A 21,535-nucleotide genomic window follows, 5' to 3' on the forward strand; every position below is an offset into this window, starting at 1 on the left:
GTGGGCGCGCCCACAGTGGGCATGGTGCTACCCTGAATCTTTTTCAGCAGAAGTTCGAGGAAGGGAGCAGCTTGTAAGGTCGCACGAAATGTGACACGGGTGCTCGGGCACATAGTGACTGGGCGATTTCGAAGCCAGGAGTCCGAAGAAGCGGGACCGTTCTGGGTAATGCCGTTGCCGCCACAATACAAAGCAAAATGTAAGACAGGAACAACAATGAACGAAACAGGACCGGTCCTGTTATGAATCGCTACTTTTTCTTCCAGACTTTTTTCTCGTTCTTTTTGAACACATAAGAGCACGAGTACGAGCTGGTTAACCTCCACTCCTTTCCTTCTGTTGTTCCTCTATGTAGGCATCTGTTCCTGGACGCTCTTCCTCTGGTTGGAACCGAGGCTTCCCTGAAGTTGACCGTCGACCTCATCAACAAGGCCGAACATGCGTCCCGCTCCACGGCGTGGATCGCCGGAATCAGCTCCATCAGCTACCCGACCGAAGGGATGATCTCCACCCTGCTTGTAAGTCCAGCGGGCATTCACTGACACAGTGTGCATAATCACTATTGGAATCACCATGAACGCTAGTTAGGGTGACGAAGATACAGCTGTTTGGAGACGAGCGACCAGCGCTCTTTTTCTGTTTTTCAAGCGCTGATTCAATGATAAGAAATTGAATGAAGGTTACGCCTCCATGCATAGTTCTAATAAGAGTTAAAATTTTTCTACTGCGGCATAAATTAACGAGTTTATACGACGGCTCTGAATGCTTTATTTCCGTCATATTTGGTGCACTGTTCGTACCGGGTGTATAGCCCAAAGTACTCAAATATGTTGAAAAAAATTTCTTAACAGGCTTCCTGCATTCGGAATATAGGCCACACCCGCTACATAAAATCGCATTGGATACTTCATGCTAGATGAGGCCATACTGAAAAAGAAAGAAGTGTTTAAATTGTCCGCGAAGCGCAAAATTGTGTTAACGTTTAAACATGAGCAGCCCGCGGACTGCAAACCGGAACTAACGGCATACGCGCCGAAGCAATGCCAGAGACATTAGGCAAGCTGCGATGGTGCGATTCTGATGAACTTTTGGATAATCTGGGACTGCATAACATACAGTAAAGTGTCAGCACAGTTACGATTTGGCAATTAGCGACATTCAAAACGCGGCCGCCGTGGGGCTTGTCCGTGCAGCAGAAAACGCCAAATGCATGATTTACCGCAGAAGGTACAGCAGCCCAGTTTGCTACGTGGAATGCACATCTCTTCGTGGAATAAAATTCGATTTGAGAACACAAGCCGATTGGTTGAAACAAAAGAGATAATGATGTATTGAATTACCTCGCTGACTTGGAATATATATGCATTTTCTAGACATGCATCCGAAGATAAAGAAAGAAGAAAAATCAGTTTGTTTTACCAAAAATAATTTCGGATTGGAGCCTAGCTCTTGTGGGATATGCTTGCGAGTTTTCGTTTAAAAGATTTCTTGCCATTGTTCAAGCGGTACATACTATTTAACGTCTCAAATTTCATTCGCTGCGAGTTACTTTGATTCTGTCTGTGTTTCTGGCGATGAAAGCGTATTGATTGTCTTGTCCGAATCGCAGCCCCTGGTGAAGAAGGGCAGCTCCCCAAGGAGCGCCATCTTGGCCGTGACGTCACTGGCTCACGTGTTCTGCCGCGGTTACCAAGGCAACTGCGACGAGGTTCCGGCTATCCGCGAACTCCAGGCCGCGCTCATGAAGCAGCTGGGTTTCAAGTGCAGGGCCGACAACCCGGACTCGAGGAACAAGGTGCGGCGACTGTCGAGCTTCGATCAAGCTCCTTCGACATCGTGCTTTATTGTGTTTCGTACGAAGACTTCATGGCGTCGAAATAGGGACGTTAAGGGGCTGTTCCCATGCTATTGGTGGTGGCTTAAAGGGACTGAAGACAAATAGAAGTTGGTCTGCATCGACTGGGTACTGCGTTCTAATCACAAAGAGAGCACTCTCACTGAAAACGGAGCTTCTATAGCCTAGAAAAGACCCCCACAAATGAAACACGGGTGTCGCTATCATCGGCCGATTTCGCAACTATAGTAAGTTGTCAATAAGTTTATTTTCCAGGTTGAACTGGATGGTTTCCTGGCTAAAATCTGGCTGGGCAGCTTGACTGGGTCCAGGAAACCCCTACAAGCAGTAGCACACGAGCGGCACAAGAAATTTGCCAAAACCAGTCACACATACAGTAGTAGATTAAATACAGAAAACACTCTACACATATATACACTGACTTGAATAGTGCAAAATAAAAAAGAGATTAGAACACTGAAATGGTCATAGATATGGTCGCACAGCACATGAGCGCCTCTGGCGTTTCGCCTCCATCGAAACGCGGCCGTCGGGTTCGAACGCGGGTACTCCTGCTCAGAAGTGAGTACAAACGTCAAATTATGGTACACGTAGGCCACGCTAAAACAGTCACTACAGTCAATACAGTCAATAAAATATGCCATCTATATCGACTCCTTTTGCAGAGTACATGGTTCCAACTATTCTCAAACAAATGACAAAGCGAGGTAAACATTCTGAATCGCATAAGCCTTTCATAACATCTTCCATCAGATCTTAGCACATACGGTATAAACGCAAAGCCAAACGTAAGTGAACCGATATACTTCTCCTTTTCAGGTGATAACTGCTCTCAAGGGATTCGGAAACCTGGGCTACTACGGCGACGCCATCGACACCATCATTGAGTGCGCGATTGCAGGAAGCAGCCCCATGCCCGTCCGAATTGCAGCCATCCAGGCGACCAGGAGGCAGTGTGCCCCCAAGGTATGGCCTCCGATGTACACTCGTTTTCGAGCCTAAAAATTGCTAATCAAGAGCTTCTCAGCCGTAGTTGATACGTACGTTTTTTTGTTAAGTACCAGATTACTTTTTGGAGCTAAATATTTTTGTTCAATGGGGCTAACCAAATGCTCCAGAAAGCTCATGGACTGTGAGCCTAGCTTTCTGCACCATGTACATATTCCATGTGATGACATCACAGGAAGGTTTCGAAATACCATTCGTTTTCGAAGTATAACTCCCGGAATGAACAAGCTTTGTACCTGGAAAACAGAAACAGCCTGGAAAACAGAATATAATTTTCGCTGTGTCCCAGCTGTTAATCACCTGGCAAGTCAATCATTCTTTGGGTTGTTATGTCGCAGATGCACCCGAAGCTTTCCGAACTCATGAGGAGCCCGAGCGACGACGTGGAAATCAGGATTGCCGCTTACCTCGGGATTATGCGCTGCCCCACGATGAAGGACATTATGGACATCAAGAATATGCTGGAGAAGGAGGAAATCAACCAGGGTAAGTGATGATCGCCAATACGAAGCCGACACTCCTTAAACAGAACATAGACATCAAAAGCATTTTAATGCAATGACATTAAAATCTTCATCGGAATAAAGGTGCGTTGTCGGTCATAAAATTCGCCCATTGGCTGGAAGGAAGTAAAGTCACCAGACCGAATAATTTCCATTGGCTGGAGGAAAGTGACGTCACCAGGCTGAATATTTCCCATTGGCTGGAGGAAGCTGACGTCACTATACCGAATAATTCTCATTAGCTGGAGGGAAGTAACGTCACCAGATTGAATAACTCCCATTGGGATGAAAGTGACATCGCCAGAGCGTATAACTCCAATTGGCTGAAGGGAAGTAATGTCGCTCCCAGTAAAGGTATCAATAACTTCTAATGCTATAACATTTCCAACACATGAGGTGGTTAGGTGTCCCTATGAATTCCTTTTAGCAACTAATTGTTAAGCGATTGACAGCATTGTCCGTGGCAGGTTTTTTGGCTAATGGGAATGTTCCATCATGGGCCACATGCTTGAAGCCTTTGATCTCTTGCTATGGTAAAGGGCATTCTTGGTGTCAGAGAGAAGAAGAGGTAACGGTGTGCTAGAGATGGCTCATGTTCACCTGTCCGACTTGCAGAAGGTTAAGAAGTCTGAGAGATTTTGAATTGATTAGTCTTCGAGGAAACGACATGGCGCAGTATCTGTCTCACATATCTCGGTGGACACCTGAACCGCGCCGTAAGAGAAGGAATAAAGGAGAGTGAAATAAGAAAGGAAGAAAGAGGGGCCGTAGTGGAGGTCTCCGGTATAATTTCGACCATCTGGGGATCTTCAACGTTCACTGACATTGCACAGCATGCGGGCACCTTTTGCGTTTCGTCTCCATCTAAACGTGGCCGCGCGCGGTCGGGTTGGAACCTGGGTACTCCGGCTCAGTAGACTTGCGCCTTAACCACTCAGCCACCGTAGCGGGGGAGAGATGTTGTAGATTTTGTTCTGTCTACGTGTGTTTTCATGTTGCGTCCGTTCTCCTTGCAGTGGGCTCGTTCATCTGGTCGCACATGAAGAACCTCCAGGACACAGACTCACCCACCAAGATGGCGCTGCGCTCGCTCGTCTCCGGCATCTACGTGCCTGGCAAGTTCGACAGCGACGCTCGCAAGTCCTCGCAGAACATCGAGTGGTCCAAGCTGTCCGAGAAGTACAACGTGGGTGGCAGCGTCGACGCCAACATCGTCTACAGCCCTAAGTCTTTCATCCCGAGGTCCATCGACCTCAACCTAACCATGGACCTCTTCTCACACTCCATCAACATCTTCGAGGTGGGCTCCTTTGAACATCTCTTCTCACTTGGTCTTCATTTAGTTTGGTTTATTGGAGTTTAACGTCCCAAAGCAACTGAGGCTATGAGGGACGCCGTAGTGAAGGGCTCCGGAAATTTCAACCGCCTGGGGTTCTTTAACGTGCACTGACATCGTACAGCACACGGGCCTCAAGAATTTGGCCTTCGAGAAATTCAGCCGCCGCGGCCGGGATCGAACCCGCGTCTTTCGGGTCAGCAGCCGAGCGCCATAACCACTGAGCCACCGCGGCGGGGCCTTCATTTAGTCTTGTCTACTTCGTGCGATGGGCCCAGAGTAGTCTCCATACAGAGCTCTTTCAGAATGCGCCCAACGAAGGTGTGTTATTCTGAAACGACTGAAATATTGTTGTACAAGCACCTTCAGTCTCGGAGGCCATACAGTAGCTTTTGCATATGCGTACTCTCGCGTATGAATAGGTATCCTTTCTCTGGCAATCCATTGTGCCAGTTTGTACCGTAATGAACCAACTATTATCTTCTCAGCACGTTACATGACCATCCAAATGCCCCCTTTTTTTCTCTTCACCTTAGCAGGTATATTAAGCTCGGCAAACAACGCTGTTCTTTTTCCGTTCTTTGACATTACGGCCATGAGTTTCATTTCCTGTTGTTAGAAGAATTTCCATTTATTTTCACTGTTTCAAAGACGGCTTCGTTCAAATTCCTCTTCAGATTGGCGGCCGCGCCGAGGGCTACGACCACATGCTCGAGAGCCTTCTCGCTCCGAAGTCACACCTAAGGAGGACGAACGAAGTCGACTCTTTCTGGGGTCGCCTGGGAGACAAGCTGAGCCGATCTCGCCGCGCTGCTTCAGCCAAGAACACTAAGGTCGACATCTTCGACGACAAGGTAAGCTTCCTCGGAAAGATTGTCTTCAGAAGTGGGTGCTAGTCTGGAATACGTTCGCCATATTAGCAGCTGTCGAGGCTTTCACGACGTTTCCTGTCAGGTCTCGGGTTTGCTGTCTCAACATGAGCACACTGCCTTCATATGCAGGTTAACATCGTGAAACCGAACGAGCCGAGCGGATCACTCTACTTCCGTATGTTCGGCAACGAACTGGCGTGGTTCGAGCTTCCCACCATGGATGACATCGCTAACTTCGCCAACGGCGTGCGAACGAACAGCTGGCTGGACCAGGTTAGTTTCGCGTGTTTTTCACTGACATGTTTGCATCTATTTTCCTAACATTTTGTTAACAGTGTAACGGTGGGGTTGTCAGTGTGGACGAGGCTGTTTTCAAATCGTAGCACTGAAGAGTCCATGGTAGCTTCGTGGGCTAAGAAGTGCCCTTGCGTGAAGTAAGAAACCGTAATGGTCTGCTCGCAGAGCAAATATATGGTCATCAGCTGATCCATTTCTGATTCACAACGTCAAAATCTTACAAATTTCACATGTGAGGTGGTGAGAAAAAAAAACATTTAAAAGCAGAACAGCTGGCCAGTCAGCTATGCATATGCATTGCTGCTGTCAAAGAAAAAAATTATTTTAGGCAATCTGAATACAGTTTTAAAGCGAGAATAAAAGAAACAAACTCCTAAAAAAGAATATACTCTCAACTGGCTACGCGTCAGCTGAACACTCCTACCGGCACTACAGCAGACCGACGACTGAAAAAAAAACAGCACTTGTCTGCAACAAATGAATAAAGCAATGCTATGCGAAATACCTTTTTTTATTCGAGTGACTTTTGCCTCTCAACTACAAAATTCGTCTTGGCCAGTTCAGGTCTGAGAACATTATTCTTGTATTTGCCTTCCAAAGTTTCATAAGTTTCATTACAAGTTTGCATATAAACAGTTTGAGACTACGGCTAAACGAGGATTGTGCCTTGTTCCTTTAGCTTTCATTTATTTACATGTCTATACTGCCTTGTTCCTTTTGATTGGTCGAACCCGTCGTAACAGGACTATACTGTCACATATTTGACAAAAAACGCATAGCAGTAGGACCATCAGCTTAAAAAATGATTTGAATGTGTTCATGCCCGTCTTGTGTATGCCTTTTTGCAACTTGTTTTGATAGCTCTGGTTTGCACTTAAGGAAATGAGGGCTAATAATACTGCCACCCTGACTTTAGAAAGGCAGAGTTCTTTGGATGGGGGCTATTCCAGGTTAGTTTCGTGTGAGCTGACGAGCCTGGAGCACCATTTATTGAACTGAGGTTCATCAGAACTACTCCTTTCAATAATAAGTGTGGCAAGGTTCTTCCTTCTTTTATGTGATGGAAAAGTTGACTTGTTCTTTGTTATCTTTCTCCTTTGGTGCAGATCATGAGCAACAAGCAGAACGACATTGCCCGCAGCGCTATGCTGGTGGACACTACGGTGACCGTCCCTACGATGACCGGTTTCCCCTTCAGGGTCGACCTCAAGGCGACCGTCACTGGTGGTCTGAAGACCGACGGCCAGATAAACATGGCCGGAGCGCCCCAGGATATGCTCATCGAAGGATTCATCAAGCCAAGGTGATGGGGCTGAATTTAATTTGTGCAGTCTTTGCTGCTCAAAACATTACTTCGTTAAAAAATTTTCACCCTCTGCTTCTTCTGTGTTCATTACCGGGCATTAAGCTGTTCTTCATTATCGCTTTCTACTTGCTGACCGTTTGAACAGTTTTGGCTGCGAAAAATGCACTTGGTCAGAGAGGCCAAATTCTGCATGCTGTACACGCTTCTGCGAAGAACCCAAAAAGCAGTTACTGGCAGTCTTCTTAACACTCTTAGACCACTGGCCTTTTCTACAGCGGCTGATTTATGCAGGTGGCCAGACGCATCAGGGGTTGAGGGCATTTGTGGATTACTTTTACATGATAGCAGGTTGGGCTTGAGGGTGCAAAAAATGCCTCTACTCAGCGTGCGAACGAACTCCTTGATCTTTGATTAACCCGTCATTGCTCTAAAGACCGTCTACCGAGTATTGGTAAATGAAGGACAAAAGCCCCCCTCGCAAATCTCTAGTTAATCTTATACTGCGTTAACTGTGTCCCACGTACCTAACTTCGACGTACCAGATATCAATATGACATTCCTGAAAATATACTTGCCTAACCTTCTCTCCCAGCCATTCCCCGAATGCCCTATACCTGAGCAGCTTCCCAACGCTTGATAAACCTGATTCAACACCTCATTTTAATAAACTCTCTACCTATCATTATTACACATGTGCTGGTGAGAGCAGCATGATCATCACAGATTTGTAATAAAGTTGACTCATCTTTCTTCTTTTTTTCTTTATTTAGCGCTTCGATCGACATGAGTGGCCTGATGTCCATCGACGCCGGTGTCGCCAAGCGTGGCATTCGCATATCCTCCACCATGCACACGTCGACCGCTCTGGACGGAAAGATCGAGATTAAGCCGACCGGAGAGATGAACTTCAAGTACAACATCCGTAACAACAAGCAGGAGATCCTCAACATGAAGTAAGCTTCAATGCACGCCACGCAGTCGGGCGCTGTCTGCGTGATATGCTTGAACAACCAGAGCACCATGCTTCGTGAAAGACACGCTCGAAACAATGCTAAACATATCGGATACGGGCTACTCTGATTGTCACTTTTCATTCATTCATGTTAGCTGAACGGATGTGGGGGCAAACAAAGAAGGCTATTTTTATTGCGAAAGCAATACTGTTCACAGTTTGAGCCCTTCAGCGTAGCGCGGCGGTGGACACGTTTGACCTTTAGCGTGACCTTAGACGTGACGTCATACTAGCTGCGAAAAACCAGGGCCCCAGCTCGGCTCGTCAGTGTAGAGCGGCGGTAGACACGGCGAGCGGTGAGCCTCTCGCTTCTCCCACTAGAGGCGCTGCGGTAGAAGTGACGTCACACCATCTGTGGAAGAGAAGGGCCCCAACTCGTGCCGTCGGCGGAGAGTGGCGGTAGACACGGCGGATGCGGGCTGAAGAAACGGATGAAGTTGCTTTCGCAATTTCCGGGCTTAACCAAGCTGAGCCTCTCCCAATTTTGTTTCTAATCGCAAGAGATAAAATACAGCAATTAAACTTAGTGCTATCTTCTGATTGATGAGGGAGCTCCCTGCTTGCAAAACTGCTTGCCTGAGTGCATTTCAAAATTTTTTTTTAAGGACGGAGATCTACTCGGTGGACGCGGAGACAGAGCAGCCCCTGATGGCTCCGGCGACCAAGGAGTTCAACGGCTGCACCCAGACCTTCTCAAAGGCTCTCGGTATGAGCCTCTGCGCCAAGGGCAAGGTGCCCAAGCCCTTCTACAACAGCCGTGGAATCAACCTTCCTTTCGACTTCAGCCTCATCCTGCAGAAGAACGACCTCGCGATGGAGGGATACGAACTCAAGCTCAAGTACCCCACGGACAATGAGGTGAGGCCTCCACGGAAAAGCAGGCGAAGCGATCTCTGTGAGAATACGTGAAATGCCACCAGTACTTCCTGCCGTGGGGGATACATTCTTATTATAACGCGGAACCGACGTCATCTAAGCTTAGCGAACGTGAACGATTATGCTCAGTTCGATTGCCCTGCGGCAACTCTGCATAAAAAAAAAACATGTGACAGCCCATTAAGATTGTTTTGCATGTGTATTGTAGCTGAATTTTATACAGCTCGATAGAAGAGAAAAAAGAAAAGGTGTTTTGGAACCGATTGCCCACGAGGGCATTTATGGAATATTTAAGAAGTCTAGCGTAGAACTGCTGTATTTCACTGCATCACCATCATGATACGAGTGGCTGAAATTGCGCCACTTTCTAGAGGCATTTGCTTGTGAAAAATGCACCAACAACAGAACTATTATTTGTTCTTGGGTAAAATATGGTGACGTGCGACCAGAAGACTACGCTCGATCTATGTGAACCCTCAAATTTGCACTTTCTGCTGATTGCTAGAGTAGAGATACGTTAGCTGGCGAGCGGAACTAAAAATTAAAGGGCCGAACAAGTCAAGTCAGTTACCTTGCTTTCCTGATATGATATGGTCCGTTTACTGATCATATACTCTAAAAAAAAAAACCTTCACGCTAGATTACCAGATGACTTCGTTTTTCATAAGTCTACCTGGGGCAAATATTTTTTGTGGAGTGGCTTAATAGTTTCGCGGGTTTTTTCTTCCGCAGAGGAGTGACAACCTCTTCTACCAGCTCATCTTCGACACTCCCGGCTCCACGATCAAGCGCAGGCACCTCATCGAGCTCAACATCAACAACCCTCCCGAAGGCGAGAAGACCATGCACTTCCTCTACCACTGCCCTATGAAGAAGTTCGAACTGTCCAGTGAGTGTCGACAGCTTTGTCGCAGACGACGGTTTTTATGCTGTTTATGGCTCTTGCTTGAAGCAACAAACGAGGCCAGAATACTATCGGCTATTGCCTGAGCGCAGGCCATGACCGAAAAAGATGACCGAGAATGGGCGTATGGGAAGGGCCGGAGAGCTTCAGATGCTTTTGCTTAACTAACTGCGTCATGTGACCTGCAGTGATAACGTGAAGACGAGTGTGTTGCGGCTGTGGGCGGGATGGCAGAATTGCACGTAACCTGTTCGAGGTCACAGCCATTATTTAGAAGCAACTGCCGAGAGCGAAAGCTCACCAAGGAAGCTATGACCAGCTTTAGTCTCAATGAATCAGCACAGAAGCTATATTTTGGATTGGCATGTGTATGAAACCCTGCTTATAACCCAGCGCCTGTACCCGACCTAAGGCAATCGTGGTCTTCTTTTCGAACTATTGCTTGAAATCCACCAAAGCTCCAGAGGTGAATTTCCGGAGATAAGCATCCTGGCTTTCGTCGTGACGGGGAAAATTTGATCGGAAGCTGTGCTGTGTGGTGCCGTTTAGTTTAGAGTGTCAAATAGCACAGCAATATGGTCTAAAACTTGTAGGTAATTCTGTCATCCATCTCTGCCGCAGAACTCAAGCTTTGGTATGATTTATGAGCGTATAACGTCCGAAGGCGACTCAGGCTATGAGGGACGCCATAGTGAAGAGCTCCGATTATTTCGACCACCTGGGGATCTTTTGCTAAACTTATTGAGTTATTTTGTTACAAAGGAGAGGGAACTGGACAAGGTAGATGCATCGAGACATTTGTACCACTATTATAGAGGTTATCAGAGCAGCGTCATCGGGAACTCGATGTTCGAGTGTTATATGGACAAATTACACACAGTACAAATGCAGTGCAAAAGAGTACAATTGCAGGGCAGTATCCTGGCAGTTGGAAGGAAGGTGCGTTCTTCTCAGGTAATCTGTGTGAGTGTAACGGCTTAAAAATTAAATGTAAACGTGACGATTCACAGTTCGTACCTATTCAGGGCAGCTGCACGCTTCGCCGAAAAAAAAAAAGCACTCTCAGAATGATAATGACACAGCGCATGAATCGTTTCCCTGCTGCAGTAAAACCAGTGCCGTATAACGAAATGATTGCTGTCTGTATCGACATACAGCCTTTGTCAAAAGTTTAGAACCTGGAGGGGTTGCTTCTAAGTTGTGCAGTGGAGTTACCGTATAGTGTCAGTGGAAGTACTAACCTACGGAAGTAGTAGTACCAGAGATCTTATTGTCGTTAGTGGCTATTTATTAATAGAAGTAAAAATGGAAGGAAAAGATGTTTCTAGCCGCGGCATCTGCCATTGAAACCTGAAGCGCCCGAGCTGCGGCTAGCGGGATTAAAAGGACAGGGAGAGGACAGGAAGAGGGAAAGAAATGTATGTGTACACAATGTACACATACAGGATAAACACATGTGGGGTGGTGCGCCGCACATGATTGCCAAGTGTACTCGGTGCGCGGGCGTGCGAATGAGAGATCCTATTACCTTCAAGAGATTTGGAACGCTGGGGGTGCATAAGGAATCACAAGGCATTCGCTATGAACAAACTCCTCTGGTCTGTAAGCTTTTGACGGAGGTGCACTTGTGAGTGGTAACATACTGGAAACAGAAAATGACGCAATGTTTTCTTTATTCTACTGTCGTGCAGCCGCTTTGACGATTGATAGCTCCCCGGCCCTCGCCATGCTGGAAGCCAAAGTGGACGACGCCCGCCGCTACTTTATCAAGTTGCATGTGCCCTACGGGGAGGAGGCCGGCGCCGTGGTGTTCCTGGAGCCCCGGCTGGAGATGAGCTGCCCCCATACGCCTCCCGTCATAGTGCAGGGACGAATCGAGGTGGGCCCGTCCGAGGCATCCATCACCCTCCAGTCCAACATGCCCAGGGAAAAGCCCGCCTACCTGAGGGGTGAGCCTCATAGGAGCCCTTTCAGTCTAATGGAACGGAGACGCAGAATGCAAACCGACGTACACCCGTGCTTACTTCTGATTTTACTTCGAAGGAATTGAAATTTATATGGTGTAACCATGACCAACTTGTGAGAAGAAAACAGCCGTCAAGACATTACTCACACATGAAGCGTAGATGAAAAAGGCGAAAAAATCTGGAGAAAAAGCGCGGGGCCCTCAACTAGTCGAAAGCATTTGTTATCGATTAGTGTTTCCCAGTTGAGATACATTATTCCGCGCGATCTTAAAACTTCGCGCAAAAGAAAAGCATGCAGCTTGGGGTGCGTCTCGCGTGCATCAAGACATCCTACAGTTGTCGAGTTCGCACTGCCTTGTGATCGAAATTTCCGGAGCCCTCCACTACGGCGTCTCTCATAGCCTTAGTCGCTTTGGGACGTTAAACCCCATAAACCAAACCAAACCAAACCAAACCATTTGTCGATCACCAGGACCGAGTGGTGACCGCTAATAATTAGCAAGCTGAACTGAGCAGTTGGTGTTGAGGAGTTCTCGTAGGGGCTCTCACCATAAACATCGGCTGCTCTGCATGCCTTACTGGAGTTTCTTGTGAGGCCTTTAGCAGCCGCATTTAGGGTGCGGCAATTACGTGTGGCTTCTTGTTACCTGCAATGCGTTAAAATAAAAAAAAAAAGCTCAAACGCTCATAATATCACCGAACATGATCATGATTTGACCGGAAGTTCAAATTTTGATGACAAATTAAAAATGAAAGAAAGGGCCTTCAGGGTCGCATTAAGATTTATTTCAGCTTTCGGACGAAGTTACAGCGATCAAAATTCAGTCGTTCAGATTATGAGCACAAATTTTAGACTGTAAAATGCGTCGAAAAATTGCGCTTAACCGCATTTTTTCCTTCGGTATTCCTATTGAATTATCTATTATTGCAATTACGTGTCCAAACTTGCATATTACTCTTTGTGTCCAAACTTGCATATTACTCTTTGTTGTTCTACTTTGTCAAATAGCTGACTGCTTTCTTTTCCTCTTGAAACGCAGCCAAGATGACAGTGGACCAGAACAAGAGGATGCAGATGGACATGTCAGCGAGCGTGCCGTCCCTGGATGTTTCCTTCACCGCACTGTCGACCAAGCCGCAGGAGCGTAGCTCCGGGACGACCGCCACGCTGGAGTACCAGTGGCAGGGACAGCGGAAGCACACTGCCAAGTTCAACTCCAAGGTGCAGAACCTCAGCACCCAGCACATCGCCAAGGGAGCCATGAACGCCGAGATGCTGTACAGCCAGTACCCAGAATACAACTGGAAGGTACGCCACTCTGGAATATGCACTAGCCAACGTGTAGAATGGCATTAATAAGCAGCTGCCTTGTGAATGTGGGCGGCCAGTTAAGCGTAATTTTGAGTATATGGTGTGTGGAAGTACACCTAGAAATTCATAGCCAGTGTGTAGAAAGGCTTTACTAAGCAACTGCCAGGCCTAGTAAAAAAATCTGTGGCTCCCGGTAATTGCGAAAGCAATATCCGTACGTACGCCATGGTACAGCTGGTAGTGTAGCTGGTGGTGGTGCTTGTGGTTAGACTTGTGGTGATGCATCGGTTATACAACCCAATCCAATTCAATCCAATGGAATCAAAACCAATCCAATGGAATCCATTCCAATCCAATCCAATCCATTCCAATCCAATCCAATGCAATTCAATCCACTCCAATCCACTCCAATCCAATCCACTCCAATGCAATCCATTCCAATCCAATCCACTCCTATCTAATCCGAACCAATGTAATGTAATATAATCTAATCTAATCTATTCCAATCCAATCCAAACCAATCTAGTCCAGTCCAGTCCAATACAATCTAATCCAATCTAATTCAATCTAATCCAATGTAATGCAATCAAGGTCAAATGAAGTTCAATGGTGGTCACCGCCACGGCGCGATGGTGGCCACCGGCCGCGGCGCGATGGTGGCCACCGGCCGCGGCACGATGGTGGTCACCGGCCGCGGCACGCAACGGCGTGAAAGTGCAAGTAGTATTTCTTTCGCAATAAAAAATACGACACAACCGGTCCCAAAATACAACAAATTTTTGTCGTCCTGTCGTTACGACAGATTTTTCTGTAGTACTGCTAAGTTGTCTGTAGTTGCGACACAAATGGCTCTGCCGTTACATCAGACTGCTCAATAGTACAGAAAATGCTGATGTTACAACAGGAATTTCTGTTGTCATGTCCCAGAAATACTACAGGAAAATGTGTTGTGACAACAGAAAATTTTCTGTTGTGTTTTTCGATAGCTGTCAACTCTGGCGAGCTGTTAAGCATAATGTTAGCATTTAAGCGCCTTAGGGGGAGTAATGTTCTGACGCTTTCGAATGTAATGGTAGTGGGGATTAGCAGCGAATTGTCTAACTTCATGACCACAGGCCACGTCACATGTTAAGAAGCACTGAGCCTAAACCTGGAACAAAACTTTGTGCACTATGGCAGCCGTGGGAAATAACCTTTCTTTTTGTGTTTAAGCGCAGGATGTATGCATATGCTTCTAGAAGCAGGCCAAAACTGCTAGGAAGTCCAGTTTTTTTCTTCTCACCTGCCATGGTCAGGTGTCCTTCGAGTTTAGTTTATGTTCGCCCCGATAGGACAACCCTGTACCGTCGCCATCTTTGCTGAACAGTAATAGAGGCAAAAGTAGTTTATGTCACGAACTGCCTCCGCGAGTGAACAGAACACAACACTAAATATATTGTAAAGAGGGAAAGTTTTCATGTTAGCCGATTCTGTCAGACTGTATAGACTTCGGTGCTAGCAGATATTACGATTGCTTGTTCAGACTTGTTAAGGTGAACCAGGTCGTAAAAAAACGATCGAATCATGTCAGAATTGCGACCGAATATTTTGTCGTTTTGTCGTAACGGCAGATTTTTTTGTTGTATTGCATTTTTTGTTACGCCGCAGTTTTTTTTATCGTAATTTTCTGTAGTCTGTAGTTCTGTAGTACTTTCCTGTAGCAACAACACTAAATTCTGTCGTTACTACAAAAATTTCTTTTTTTACTACAAGTTCATCACCAAAAGCATTACAGAAGATCTGTTGTGACCACAGAAATTTTGTCGGCAATCCGTAGATGTTTCATGCCCTCCCTCTCTCCGAACAGGTGACCGCTGATGTGCAGAGGGCTCCTGGAGCACAGCACAACGAGTACGACGTGAAACTCTGGTGGGGCGAAAACCTCGCTGACGACCAGCGACACATCCACGTCCTGGCTATCTCCAAGAAGAACGGCGAATACGGGGAGGGCAACAAGGGTAGCAGTGAGGGCCGACTCGTCATCTTCGCCCCTGTCTGGGACATTGACTTCATTGGATTCTTTAACGCCATGCTGGACATGCAGGTGAGCAGGGGTGAATTTTGGTAGAGTTCAGAGCTCTTTGATCATAACACCTGCCAAAGTCGCCATGTGGCACACGGTTTAAACTCCGGTGGTCTGATTGGGCCATAACTGGCAGGTTAGCAGTTTGTCATGCCATCTGCAGCGCTGAGACAAACTGCTCAGCGCTGCTCAAAACACCATTGTATTAGAGTAACACAAGTTGCAAGATGCCACCGATAGCTTACATCCCAGCTCATAGGTGGCGCAACCATCTGTTAACGGCTGTGAAGTGGCAGCAAGTAACAGCCGGGTTTCGAAGCGGGGTCTCGAAATCAGTATAATTACAAGGCTCTGGGTACGGTTTACAACCAAGAGCTTGACGAAAGTTTGTTCGATTAGAAGAGGTTTTATAAATGAAATTCAGATGGATAACCAGGCCACCCCAAGAGGTCAAGATCGGCTTCCAATGTATTATTTTCTAAAGCATGGTAATCCGAGGGATGATGAGCGGTGGCGCTGTGGGCATCTAAGAACAAATTTAAGTATATTTAGTCCTATGGGATCACTGAGACGCTTTTAAATCAAGGGTGACTTCAAGTGTGAAGCGTGATGGTTTCTATGCTTTTCGCGTATTTCTGAGTATTTTGCGAACCGTGCATGATTCAACCCCGTGCATAATGCACTGAGAGTCTGGCGCTCCCATAATAGCTTTTCATTGATTGATGACTGTCATTAATGATTATTAAGCGCTCACGTGCAGATAAAACCAGTGCGCATGACATGAGAGGCACGTTGGCAACGAGCATGGAATTGGCCATATGTAAAGGTTGGAATCAGCAACAGTCATATTGGTGAGGACCTGACCTAAGGAACGAACGTAAGCCTGGGCGCCCGTACAACGCTACGGGTATGATCAAAACAGCAGAAAGAAGGGAGCTTTTCTTTTTTTCGCCTGATATATTCATGCCTGTAAAGTGGTGTTGACGCCAAGAAACAAACTAGTGGGCGAAAAAATGCAATACATAGCTCTGCCTGGAAAATAGCCACTCACAAAACAAGCTGTTAACTCTTATGCTCCGCATCTTAATTCTGCGCTGTTATTTTAGGCCCCTTCGTAAGGTATTTTTGTTAGTGAATTTAGAGGGGTTTAAAAAGGATAATATGAACGAATCAGGGGGCGCACCTCAGACATTTCAATAATATTTTCGGTTTATGCTTTGTGGTTTCTTTCCACTTAGTCAGTGTTCTAAAACTTTGCTTTCCTAGGACACCTCCAAGGGAACTTTCAACGGCGAAATCCAGAGCCACGGCGAACGGGTGATGCAAGTCGAGATGAACCACAACCTCGAGTCCCGCTCTCCTCTACGAATGTTCTTGAACGCGCGGGTCGAGACACGTCACTTCCGCTTCCTCTACACGGACCAGCTGGAAGAGCGCAACCCGAACCAGTACGTGGGGCGTACCAACGTCGAATGGGGCCGTGAGGGCAAGAGCATCGCGACAGAATACGTCATCATGAGTAGCCAGACACGAGGGAGCAGCCTGCACGACATCGAGTACAAGATTAGCTATCCTGGAATGAGGACACCGGCCGTCCACAGGACCAAGATCAGGATCACCCGAGAAGCCATGGAAGCATCGTCGTCGACCGAAGTGGACGGCCAGAACTACTTGATGGTCTCCATCCAGAACACCCCTAGGCTCAAGGAGTTCCGCTTCGACTCGCCCCTCTTTCAGACCAAGCTCTCCAAGGCGATCAAGACCAACAGCCTCATCTACACCGCCGAGTTGAGACCCCATGCGTTCATGGTAAACTCCTTTGTCACGACGATGCAGATTAAAGGAAGCCTGCAGAACTCCATGGAGATCCAGGCTGAGCTGCTGTGGGACGCAGACAGAGACGTCAACCGGAAGCTTCGCTTCACGTCTAGCGTGGTCAAGACCGCAACGGACGGGCGGCCTGGATACCGGTACAGCGCAACTTACCAGAGGAGCACCGACATGAGCATCACCGCTAACGGTATTTACACCGAGGATATCATTCGCGGTCCCCACTCCATCGAGTTTGGCATTGGAGGCACAGGCCTCCCTCCAAGGACCGTCTCCTTGTCGTACACCCGCGGAGAGACCACGGCCAACGTCATGTTCGGTTACACCTTGAACGGAGCCGATCAGATCAGGATCGTGTACGACCGCAGCGAAGACCATGCTGTCCAGCAGTTCGACATCGCCGTCACGTCGGTCTACCCCGAACTGAACGGCAAGCGCTTGAACATCCAGCGCAGCTTCGAAGGGCCCGTCTCTTTCAAGATTCAGTACGACCACGCGGCGAACGAAATCTACGGCCTCGAACTTGCCGATTCGTCGGGAGGAAACCGAATCGACACCAACATGAAGATTCGCACTCCGTTCCCGCGCTACGCGACGCAGGAGTTTAGGATTACGGGTGACTACTCTCCGGCGGTGACGAATATAATAATCGAGGCCATCTCCTCGACGAACAAACTTTACCGATTTACTTACAATCACGAGCTTAGGGGAAGCAGCTCGTTCGTGGCTACCCTCGCCATGCAAACACCACACGAGAACGCTCGCAACGGAAAGATTACAATCAGGTACGTTCCTCCACTTTTTGTTATGGCAGCAATGCATCAATTAAGCATATACTGCACAATGCTCAGCAAGCTAGGGGACAGTTTAGAGTTAGGGCCGCTTCATAAGGCAAAAGAAGTCGTGTTTTTAATTAAAAACAAAACACTTAGCGCCTTGTGAATGGTGCAATTTGCAAGAAGAGGGAGTGAGGTCTCTGAGGAAATCGCCATCATCATCACCAGTCTAACTACACCCACCGCAGGACAGAAGTCTTTCCATACCTCTCCAATTAACCCGGTCCTAAGCCAGCCGCAACAAACTTCTGCAAACCTCCTGATCTCACCCGTACACCTAGCTTTCTGCCACCCCTGATTACGCTTGCCAACTATTAGAATCCACTCCATTAACCTTAAGTACCCATCGATTATCATGTCCTCGCATTGCATTCCCTCCCCATGCCCATTTCGTCTTGATTCTAGAAATTAACTCGCATTTGTTTCTTGACCCACTCTGCTCTTTTCCTTTCGTAACGTTACACTTACCATTTTCTTTTCTACAGATCGCTGCGTTGTTCTCAGAAACTAGCGAGGACGGCCTAGCTCGGTCTATAGTGCATTTTCATTACATTTTTTCCATGTGTAACCTACTTTTTATTGTACCTTAACTACTGCGACATAATTTAGCACACACTGTGGGAACGCATATAGCGTATTTTTGTGCCTCAGTTTCTTGCGCACCTTAGCTTATTTTACCTAATGAAGAACCAGGTGTCAAAAGCTGGGCCTTATTATATAGAGTGTGCAATTTTATTCAATACAGATGGTTTATGAAAACGGCATAACAGGTACAGTACATCGCTTTTGAAGTTGGTTTACGCTGCCAGGCGGGTGCTTCTCTGAAGCATATTTTTGAATATTAGTGAATTATTCACTTGTCTTCTGCTAACGTCTTCAAAGTTTGTTTTAGGGGGAGTTTATTTGAATAAAGTGGCACCCCTGAATACTTGCTGGCTAGTCTAGGCGTCGCAAAGCCAATATTTCTTGTTTCAGAATTATCCTGCGGTCTTGTTCTGAATTACGTGTTAACAACGTAAACTGGAAGCTAAGCTCCTGGTTAGGGCTTTGAGTGTTTTTTTTCCCTTACGCCTGTCTCTGTCCTTAGACCGGTGCTTTCTCCATATATCAATATGGTTCTCTGTGTGAAGGTGCCTGAAGTCTGACGTTGTCCACCGTGACGGCAATTAAGGTTTAAACAAAATATTTCAGGTTCAACAACAACGAGATTACGGACGGACAGATCACTATCGAATTCAACGACCGCACCCCCTTCGATCTCACGGGCAACGTCCGCGTGCGGTCCCCGTACAACTTCGAAGGCCGCATGTCCCTCAAGGCCGCTGCAACCCCTGACCTGGAAGCCATCATCTCAAGCCGCGCGAGCTCACCTCTGAACGGGGTCTACCTGCTTAAGTTCATCAAGGGGAGCGAAGAAATGCTGGCCTCCACCGTAACCCTCACCAGTCAGCCTCGCGAGTTCACGGGCAGGCTTGATCTCTCTGGAGCCATGTTAGACAGCAGCGCGTTCATTTTAGTCGAGAGGAAACTTCCCGAACGGGAGCACCACATCTACTCGATGACCCTTGGTGGAACTGAACCGGAGCTTAAGTGTGAGATCGAGAGCCAGAAACGAGGCGACATGCGCGTCACCAAGTTCAAGTACCAGCCGCTGAGGAGGCCTCAAGACTTCGAGGCGTTGACCATCGAGAACAACGACTGGACCGACAATGACCAGAAGCTCATCGTCACCATCGAGCCGAGACCCAACGTCAAGATCGGCTTCGACTACCTACACTACATGTCCAAGGACACTGTCAAGAGCAAGCTTATCTGGTCGCTGGACGAGAACAGGCTCGGCTACGAGCTGAAGAGCAGGACCGAGGGACAGCACGCATACAACGCGCTTCTCAAGATTATTTACCTGAGGCGCGAGATCGACATCCAGAACAACTTCGCTGAGACGCCCAACTCCATGGACTTCTCGATGAAGATTCTCCTGAACGCCGTCATGATGCCAGATCGCGCCCTCGAGATGTCGTACAGGCAGAACAGGATCCAGAACGGCTGGGAGGCCATGGCTACGCTCAGACACCCGACGTTCTCGAAGGTTGGTGGCTCTAACAAAAAGATTGGAAATCGATGAACCAGGTCTTGTTCGCGTTGAGCTTCTAAAGTAAATCAAATAAAGATTTCTTCGGTACAAGTGGGATGAGTACATAGACCTTAGTGTACAGGCGTGGGTACCAAAGTCAGCGGACTGTAACGGGATTCTCGGTAGATTAACAGTGAACTAGTTACTAAGAAGCAGCAGCATATTAAGGCAGAAGCTTAGGCTAGTTGGAAAGCGTTTGGAATCTTATTTGCTAGCGCTTAGTGAACACACGGGACACGAACACAAATACACCGGACAGACGCTAGTCTTCAACTGCCGTTTATTAAAAAAAATCGATATAAGACATCTAAAAAATGCCGAACTCACACACGAGAAGTAGCATAGCAGGTATTTATAAAATAGTAAAAATGCTAATTTACTTAGAGGAACATTATAACTGATCATAATAAAACAACTTAATAGATTACTAGGCCGAAAAATAAATATGCAGAACAAGAGTAACCGGTTAATAAAGCATGGTTTGCTGAAGAGAAAAAAGGTGTCCAGAATTAACGGACTATAGGAAGTTCAGGAAAAAAAGCTGTTAAGCCGTCTATTGTAGGAAAACAAAAAATGCAAAGTTAATTTACGGATATACTATGATATATTGGTGTTTTGAAACTCAGGGTAAAATTATTTCGTGTAGAAATACACGAGAAATAAGAACTATTTCCTCAATTAGTTAAGTCTTGTCAAAGCTAGTGAAAATCAGAAATAGTGAATATATGAGTCCAAGAGGCAGAGTCTAGTTGATTCATCTTCTTTCACCTAGCGACCCGCGAATTACGAAAAGAATGACGCTAAATGAGCTAAGTGCTTTGCTAAAAAGAACAAAAAACGCAAGATTGAAAAGGGCCCACTGTTTGCTTTCGGTCAGTATGCGTGCAGATGTGTTTTATTTCTTTATGTTACTCGGGAGATAAGAGGAATAATATTTTGCATTAAAGTTCTCATCTCCGTATTTGTATAGAGTCAAAATAGGAACCTGTCGTGCAATGTAAAGGTACATTGTTATGTAACTTCGGTTCCAAGCGCAAAAGGCCGATTAAATGCGGTGCTAATATATACCTGGTGTGTCTAGGCTGCCTATATGCATTTATAACTAGTTTGTCTATACATATTATGCACTGATAGATAGTCTATCTGGTTTGTAGGGAACTTCCCCGGTGGCTTAAAAGAACCTCAAAGCTTTTACTTCTTTAATGATACTTCACAAGTTTCTTGCATCTATTCGGAGTATTCGGAGCGGGAAAGACAAAAAGTACCATGGCGGTATATGGCCTTATTTGTGAAATGCACACGTTATTAAATAATTTTTTCGGTCCATTTTTCAGACCACATCTATGACGCTAAATAAACAAAATATTTAGAAAAGTGTTCTCATTGAGAAAAGTGATTTCTTTAGTCGGTGTGTCACAACCACGT

At 46.6% G+C, this 21,535-nt stretch overlaps 1 protein-coding gene across 2 annotated transcripts in view; it reads left to right on the forward strand.

Moving 5' to 3' along the window:
* Window positions 1-21,535, forward strand: part of LOC149365553 (apolipophorins-like) — a 57,651-nt gene that overhangs the window by 18,695 nt on the left and 17,421 nt on the right. For both annotated transcript variants that reach the window (XM_089544138.1, XM_089544148.1), the window contains exons 8-23: window positions 356-518; window positions 1,610-1,795; window positions 2,675-2,821; window positions 3,202-3,349; window positions 4,383-4,666; window positions 5,380-5,556; window positions 5,704-5,847; window positions 6,978-7,174; window positions 7,948-8,130; window positions 8,795-9,047; window positions 9,798-9,954; window positions 11,661-11,918; window positions 12,977-13,245; window positions 15,095-15,331; window positions 16,577-17,925; window positions 19,168-20,065. In XM_089544138.1, the coding sequence (XP_089400264.1) occupies window positions 356-518; window positions 1,610-1,795; window positions 2,675-2,821; window positions 3,202-3,349; window positions 4,383-4,666; window positions 5,380-5,556; window positions 5,704-5,847; window positions 6,978-7,174; window positions 7,948-8,130; window positions 8,795-9,047; window positions 9,798-9,954; window positions 11,661-11,918; window positions 12,977-13,245; window positions 15,095-15,331; window positions 16,577-17,925; window positions 19,168-20,065 (5,050 nt within the window). The remainder of the gene's footprint in view (window positions 1-355; window positions 519-1,609; window positions 1,796-2,674; window positions 2,822-3,201; window positions 3,350-4,382; window positions 4,667-5,379; window positions 5,557-5,703; window positions 5,848-6,977; window positions 7,175-7,947; window positions 8,131-8,794; window positions 9,048-9,797; window positions 9,955-11,660; window positions 11,919-12,976; window positions 13,246-15,094; window positions 15,332-16,576; window positions 17,926-19,167; window positions 20,066-21,535) is intronic.

The sequence above is a fragment of the Amblyomma mixtum genome, chromosome 1 (genome assembly GCF_055824585.1).
Source record: "Amblyomma mixtum isolate Tamu chromosome 1, ASM5582458v1, whole genome shotgun sequence".
NCBI lineage: Eukaryota > Metazoa > Arthropoda > Arachnida > Ixodida > Ixodidae > Amblyomma > Amblyomma mixtum.